This window comes from Cyprinodon tularosa, unplaced genomic scaffold (genome assembly GCF_016077235.1).
Source record: "Cyprinodon tularosa strain WSP-4 unplaced genomic scaffold, ASM1607723v1 ctg207, whole genome shotgun sequence".
NCBI lineage: Eukaryota > Metazoa > Chordata > Actinopteri > Cyprinodontiformes > Cyprinodontidae > Cyprinodon > Cyprinodon tularosa.
In genome coordinates this window covers 2371306-2379064 of record NW_024038767.1, presented here as the reverse complement: position 1 = coordinate 2379064, position 7759 = coordinate 2371306, and the positions used below count along the sequence as shown (strand labels likewise).

General features: G+C 40.3%; 1 protein-coding gene across 1 annotated transcript; it reads right to left on the bottom strand.

The window, feature by feature from the left end:
* Positions 1 to 2427: 2427 nt before the first annotated feature.
* On the bottom strand, positions 2428 to 5501 carry kcnf1b (potassium voltage-gated channel, subfamily F, member 1b). Its single transcript, XM_038285102.1, has one exon. It carries the CDS (start codon positions 5385 to 5387, stop codon positions 4068 to 4070), a length of 1320 nt encoding a protein of 439 aa, XP_038141030.1. The 5' UTR covers positions 5388 to 5501; the 3' UTR covers positions 2428 to 4067.
* Between the last annotated feature and the right edge of the window lie 2258 nt (positions 5502 to 7759).

Sequence of the window (7759 nt, the reverse complement as noted above, 5' to 3'; positions counted from 1 at the left end):
AAAGTTATCAATTTGGCATGCCATCTTAGTAGATCCGCTTTAACTCGCATACTAATTACATGTCACCTATCAATAATTAATCATGGTGCTAGTAGTCTGTTGGTCTGGGTAACTCTTGCTGTTTGGGACTCAACCAATGAGCTGTAAACTATAGAACCATTCATTCTGCTATCAGGTGAAACACCTTCTTGGAGAATACTCCACCAGGATTTTTTTTTATCATGTGCTCTATTTATTTAGAACAACATATCGAAAGCATACCAGCAAGAAAACCTTCAACAGAAATCAATCTATGAAAAAGTTGTGGAGCGGAGTCTGCATGAACCTGACTGAGGTGTAACTTTCTCTGTTCTAGCCCTACATTTTGGATCTTCATGCAAGTAAAGACTGAATGCACAACAGAGATCATGTATCTTATTGTTGTTTTCTTATGGGTTTCCTTAGATCAAACTTGCTTCCCAGCTATGGAGATTTGCTCCCTCTTTTCAAGGCTCATTTCAGAGTCTGAATAGTCGTTGGTTATCTCCACCTGTGTGATCATTTATTGGAAGAAATGCTGAGTCATATTTGGATTGATAACTGATGCATAACATATGAAGTGCTATATTTGGCTGATGTCAGCATCATCCAAATTATCTCAGTTTCCTCTCTAACTTCACCAAATGTTTCACACTTGCTTGTCGACGAGCCGCCAAGAATTCACTCCCTCGATGTCGACCTTCATAGCCTAAAACACATTTTTCAGATTTCTGGAGCTGAAACTCCCTGAAAATATGACAGCACGAACACTTTACATATCGCAGTGTCTGATCCGTCTCTCTCAGCCAGCGAAGCTGACAGATCATCATCTGAGATGGAGGATGAGGAGGAGGAGGCTGGACGAAGGAGTGATAAGAAGAGGAACAGCAGGAGGAGTGGTGTGTTTTTCAGTTTTCAGAGAGCATGTGGGCGTACGTAGCCATACTTTGAAGTGTTTTCCTGCTGGGGACGGCATTTTCTCACAGACCCCTGCCTCGATTCGAGTCAGAAGCAGAGAAAAGCACAGAAACAAAGAAAAAGACAGAGATGGAGAGAGGAAAAGGGATGTGGATGCATCAAACACGCTACCATTCATCTAGGAACAACTGACCCTTGCCTGTGGATGACTCACCCAGTATCTGTATTTCCGTCTCACCAATCAGGCTTTCATTGTCCACCATCCTGAGCTAAAAAGAGAGAGAAATGATGACCCTTTGTTAAACCTGAACACAGACTGTGTCTTATTCAGGAAGTTAAATAAACAAATAATGGCAAGAGGAGTCCTCGTCAAAAGGTTATATTAAAGTTTTAGTTCAGCATAAATTATAGCACTTCTTCACGTGCTACTTGACTCCTACAAGAAAGTTGTCTCAAATGTGCTTTGTTAATGCGTCGAAGCTCATAAGATGAATCTACGTTATTTATTAAAATAGACAGCTGATTGTCACTGCAAAGGATTGGGACGTTACAAGCATCAGCTGAAGAAGCCAAATTATGATGATAGGTTTTAAGGAACCTAAAGTTGTATTTTCATGTGTTTTTTATTCAATCTACACAGTCAAAGATAAACAATTGTCCAATTTGTTTTGATCTTGATTTAGTGCACCTTTTTTCCATTTTATTACTTTTTTCAAGTTCCTTATTTAAATTATTCATAGCACTTTTTTAGATTTGTCATCATATAATTACAAACTTTAAAATAATTGTAATTCATAAACCAATTCAAAGAAGTTGATAACTGTAATGCGGGAGATGGTTTGTGTTTTCCTCTTTTTTACAAATTAAATATAAAAATTGGGGCATGCATTTGTTAACCTGCACTTTAATCCGTTACCTCTGAATAAAAGTGTAACTCTTCCCTTCACAAGTCACATAATTGGTTAATAGTCCAACTTTTAGTATTTTTCTTTATCTTAAATTAGGTTGTGCTGTGAAAGCCTCAGACTCCAGGCTAAAGCTGCTTTTATTATCAAACAGAGCACTGTTCAATCCAACAACAGTATTGACTGAAACGGCAACATTAAGAGGATAGAAACAACAACGATATAGAGATATAAATATAAACTCAATCATCTAAGGATCATGAAAATACCCTTTTCCTACGATAATGTTGTACAATAAGTTGGTTTAACATAAAATTCCAACAAGAACATTTTAAATGAGTATGAATATTTTTTCATTTGAATATATCTGTTCATTGTGCAATAGAAAAGCATGGTATCTAAATTAACATGACTGCAGGTTCTTACTACATCCTTATTACAACCTATTGTGTAAACTGGGTCTATTTGTCTCATTCCTGTCCAGCTCAATTACCCTTTTGACATCTCTCTCCTTCACTCTCAGCCAGTCACCTTTTTGTTACTACCTCTACCAGTTTATTCCCTTTTATTCTCCTTATCCTTCTTATTTTAGATTATTTGAGTCCATTTTCTTAAGGCTTCAGCAACAAGTCTCCCCAGACAGGTTTATGCAGCCGCCTAACCCTCTTTATATGCTGTATGTCCTCTGGACTATTGCTAATGCTAACTCTTTTATCTTAACTTGGCTGTACAATCAAACTAAATTAATCAAACTTAATTATTCTTTTGAGGTTTTTTCCCCATATCAGGTTAAGCGTGTCAATTCCCTAAAAATGTGCAGAAAACTCCGGCAAATTAAATATTGAACAGAGTAGAGATAATGAATGAGTAGGAATATTAGGTCATAAATGAAGAATCGTTAATCACTGTCTGTTTGAATGCAGCAAAGTAACCAATCTTTACAGTGAATGTAGCAGTGGTTTACCTTTCTGTACAATTAAACACTATATGGCGAAAGACGCCCTGTTGATGTTTCACTTCTATTCTGCTTTTATGTATTTACCTTACATTTTGCTAACCTATTCATACCAGAGGGACACGTCCCTCCACACACACACACTCGCTAAACTGTCATTGTGGGGACTTTCTCATTGACTTCTAATTTTATTTCTATGACCTAACCCTAACTATTACCTAACACTAAGTTTAACTTGAACTTAATTCCCATCTTAGGTAAACCTACCCCCCACCCCAGCGACAGAACTGGTGTTATGGGCACCACTTGTTTGTCCCCACAAGTACCTATAAGTGGCCAAAATGTAAATTCTTTATGGAAAAATTTCCCCACAGGGTAATAAAACACTTGGCCACACATTGCACTCCTACTCGGGGTACATTAAAATAACCAAGTAAACAGGACCTTGAAACAAGGACCTTCTTTTTTGCACCAAACTAACAGTCCTTTTTCTGTTCTTCTTTTTTAATTTATATAAACTTTATACTTCTACAGATTAGCATGCCCATATTGCTGTCCTTTATATGGGTTTGGATTTAAATTCACAGTTTAAAGGGAGAGGGGAAACATTTCAAAATGTTGCAATACCGGTTTTATCTTTGAAAGAAGCCCCAATAAGTGTCAGTTTGACTACAGCAGCTATACTGTTTAATATTTGTTATAAACTTTGGCGTTGGATGTGAAAGAATATAAAAATCTTTTAACAATCTTTCTCATATTTGTTTTTGAAAGAAAATAAGATGATTGCTTCCATTTATGCTTGTGATAAATGTATTGTTAGGCATAATTTTATAATTAGTTAATAAACCATATGGGCTTAATGATTCAGCTTTGCCTGATTGTCTCTGAACTCATTTTTGGGGAATTCACAGAGGACCAATCTGAATGATAATTATCTTAGAAACCTTGCAGGAAAAGGACTATTTTTAGCAGTTTAATGCGTTTTGGTTCATATTAACTAAAAGATTTTAATTCTTCATTTTTTTATTTTTTTATTTACAGAAACAGAAGAGGGGGTTTGTGTTTTTATTTTGAACTTAACCGAGAGTCCTATATGTTTTATTAATGCCTTTACAAAATCAGCACATCACATAGAAGACAAAACATGCAAGGAAAAGACAACAGTGACAGCGCTATAGCAGCCTGATATTCCCTTTATAACCGCGTTATAATCTGTTCACTCTGATGCTGGAAAAAAGGGTTTTCAGTGATCTTTTTGGTTTTGATGTTTTTCATTCTTGACTTTTTTTGCGCGCCTCCTCGTCGGACTTCAGCTCCATCAGCTCCACCTCGTGCTTTGCGGCAGTCTCCAGCACTTTCTGCTTGTTGTAGAAGACAACAAAGTTGTTGATGATCGGGTGGATGGGCAGAGCGATGGCGATCACCCCGCACAGAAAGCTGACCGCCGCGTTGCATTTCCCCAGAGGGGTTTTGGGGTAGATGTCTCCGTAACCCACCGTGGTCATGGTGATGATGGCCCACCAGAAAGACTGAGGGATGCTCCTAAAGAGCGTTTCCGGGTGGCTTTGCTCCAAAGTGTAGGCCAGAGCGGAGAACACAAAGATCCCCACACCCATGTACATGAGGAGCAGCCCCAGCTCCTTCAGGCTCCTCTTCAGCGCATAGGTCAGGGTCTGCAGCCCAGAGGAGTGGCGCGCCAGCTTGAAAATACGCGCGATGCGCATGATGCGCAACGCCTGGACAGCCTGTTGAACGTTCACCAGCTCCATCATGGACGTGGTACCGAGCAAAGTGAGGGACAGAACAACGTAAAAAGGCATAATCACCATGAAGTCTATGATGTTCATTATGGAGAGCGCAAAGCGCCATTTGTTGGGAGAGGAAACGAGGCGCAGCACGAACTCCACCGTGAACCACAGCATGCACACGGTCTCGATCGCCTCCATGGTCGGGTGTTCAACCAGTTTCCCCTCCGCGTTGGCCACCTGCAGCTCCGGGATGGTGCTCACACACATCACCACCGCTGACACAAGGATGGAGAGAAAGGAGGTGATAGCGATGAAGCGCGCCGGCAGGGAGGAATCCGGCTTTTCCATCAGTCTCCACAGGGACCTCTGGTACCTCTGGGTGCGAGTGATGCATTGATCCATATCCAGATCTTCTAAAATAGCTTTCACTTTGCTCGCAATCTCGTTCAGCTCTTCCTCCTTCTCACTCAGATAACTTTTGCAGCACTCATCCAAAACGCTCTGGTCTATCTTCCAGAACTCCATCTCCTTGATAAAGCATATGGGACAAATCCCGGTTTTTATGTGGATTTCATCGAAGTAATAAACATCGATGATGCACTTGAAGGAGTCAGGATCCCGATCAAAGTAAAACTCTCCTCTGAGCGGGTCAAAGTCATCGCAGAGGGTGGAGATAAGTTCTGAGTTCTGAGCTGAGCAGCTGGACAGCTCCGCCAGCCTGCTCTCCGGGTAGCGCCTCAGATCGTCCCCGAAAAGCACCACTCTCACTCCGCCGATGTTCACAGTGATATCCCCCTCTTCGCTCAAAGCGTTTCTATATTTTGGTTTCGGAATTGTCCACATTTTATTCAGAAGGTTTATTGGACCTGAAAATAGGCTAGAACGGCGGAGCGACTGTGACTAATGCCCAAATTCATGACGCCTATGAAAGTGATGTCTTGCAGACTGTTTCGTGTCCTGAATGGAACAGCTTGACTGGCAAGCTCTGCTTAGCACACCCCCCCCCCCCCCGCCCCTCTCTCTCTCTCTCTCTCTCTCTCTCTCTCTCTCTCTCTCTCTCCCATACCCACGTGCACACACACGCACACAGACACCAGGAGGAAACAATCACAATTGTCGCTTCCAACCACATTTGGCTGTTTGCTCTCTGATTGGATTCAGATGCAAATAAAACCAACAACATTTTTTCAGTGAAGGAGCAGCTAACTGTTGCATATTTTATGCTCTGAACAAACAGCCTTGCTGGGAATCTCAAAGCCACTTAGAAGAAGCTATGCCATATTGTTTGCATCATGATGAAGTCCAATCTTTCCTTCTTGTTCAGGATTATTGTTTGTCTTTTAACACACTGATGGTTCTGATATTAAAATGGCTGCTTTACACAGCAGAGAGAAATCTATCTGGTGACTGGGACATGTATATCATTACTACACCTTCCATGTGTTATTTTATATCCACTTAACTTTTGGGTTTATGGTATTGATTAACTCAAAGTAGTAGAAAACAAAAGGAAAACCATAAATATTCTATTTCTAAAACGTGAGGTTTGAATTTATATTGGAAGAGTCTTTTGTGGGATTGTCTCTTTCAACATAAGTTTGCAAATTTGCAAAAATGTCTTAGTTGGAATTTGACCCGCACATTCCAACTATTGGAGGAAACCTCTAAAACAACTTAGATAACTTAAGGATTTTTTTTAATGCTGGCTTTATTCTTGCAACTCCTCCATATCCTGGGAATTTTGTTTTCTCATTTTAACTGTGAGTCTCTGTTGTTCATCCAGTTACCATCAGGGCTGCTTCTTTGGTCATTCCCCTCCTTGGCCAGTTTAGGGAGAATTTATAGTAATTACTTTCCTCACTCTTTCCATTTTCAGATGATTTATAGGTTTTCTAAGAGTCTTCAAAGTCTGTTTTTATTTTATATTTTTTTCTTAGATATCTGGTGCAGTTTTTGAGTGTATATAACAATGACACAGCTGACCAAGGAAAAATTCAGGCATTAGAAAATAATAAACTGAAGACATGGATCAATGTTACACAGAATAGGATAAGTTGTTTCACTGATTTATTCACTTTATTTGCTTGACAGCTTTTGGAAGGATGTGATCACTTTAAGTTCTTCAAGCCGAGCAATGATATCAGCATTTACAACAGAATAGTTCAATGCAGCATTCTCCACACTGGCACCACTGGTAATGTGTGGAAGTTTAAATTCCTCTTTTAGGATGGTTGCAAAATTTTACAACAGATTTGAAAAACATTCAATATTATTTAAACAACACATATCCTTAACAAAAATCAAAATGACAAACGTATTGCTACGCCTACAACTCCAGGTTAATATATGTCACAGTCATTTACTTCATGCTTTACTTCTTTAAGTTGATTATTAGTAATTCTTAACTGAAAGGTATATGGGAGGAAGTTCTTTTTCTGGGTGGACATCAAAATAAGTGGTCCTCCTAATTGTCAATCATTGTGGTGATAGGTTTACATAATGCTGACCTACGTGCTCGTCCCCATATTCACTTACTGGTGGTGTGTCTGACATAGTGGAAAAATTGCAAATCTTCTTTTGGAAAGTAAACGTGTAAGCGATGCAAACTGCAACTTTTAAACCAAACGTGCACGAGGAGAAATGGGGTTGTGCATGCTCTTGCACACAGCTGATTAATAGGTGTTCCCTCTCGGGAGTAGGTACAGGGTTGTGCAGTGGGTCTTTCCCCCACTGTACCTTTAAGGTTTAGATATGACTTAATTAGGAAGGACATTTTTTAAGGACAACCGTTCAAATAGGAAAGACAAGAGAACATGTAGTCAACTTCCCCAGATCAGCTGCATCAATGATTAAAAAGCATAAAGGAACTGGAGCTTAAACACACAAGCCTGCAAAAGAACCTAATACCCCGTTTACACTACCCTTAAAAAACTGAGCCGAGACCGGTCCGAGCTCAGTAACTGAGATAACTTGTCGTGTGTGAACGGAAACAACCTGAACTGAACCGAGATAGACATAACCGGACCGCGCTAACTGCAGACCAGTTCCCGAGGTGGGTTCGGCTCGGTTTTTTCCTGGCTCGGTTCTCTGATAACAAGAGCGCATGAGCAGAACGCGTCATCGCCGACTGGCTGAACATGCCGATTCACACTCCATTCAAGTACATCCGCGCAAGGTTGCCGTCTTCGCCTGACACACCGCAAACACGGAAGTAC

What these genes read in the sequence shown, in the direction of transcription:
- kcnf1b (XM_038285102.1), bottom strand. Translation starts at nt 5,387, where the DNA reads ATGTGGACAATTCCGAAACCAAAATATAGAAACGCTTTGAGCGAAGAG.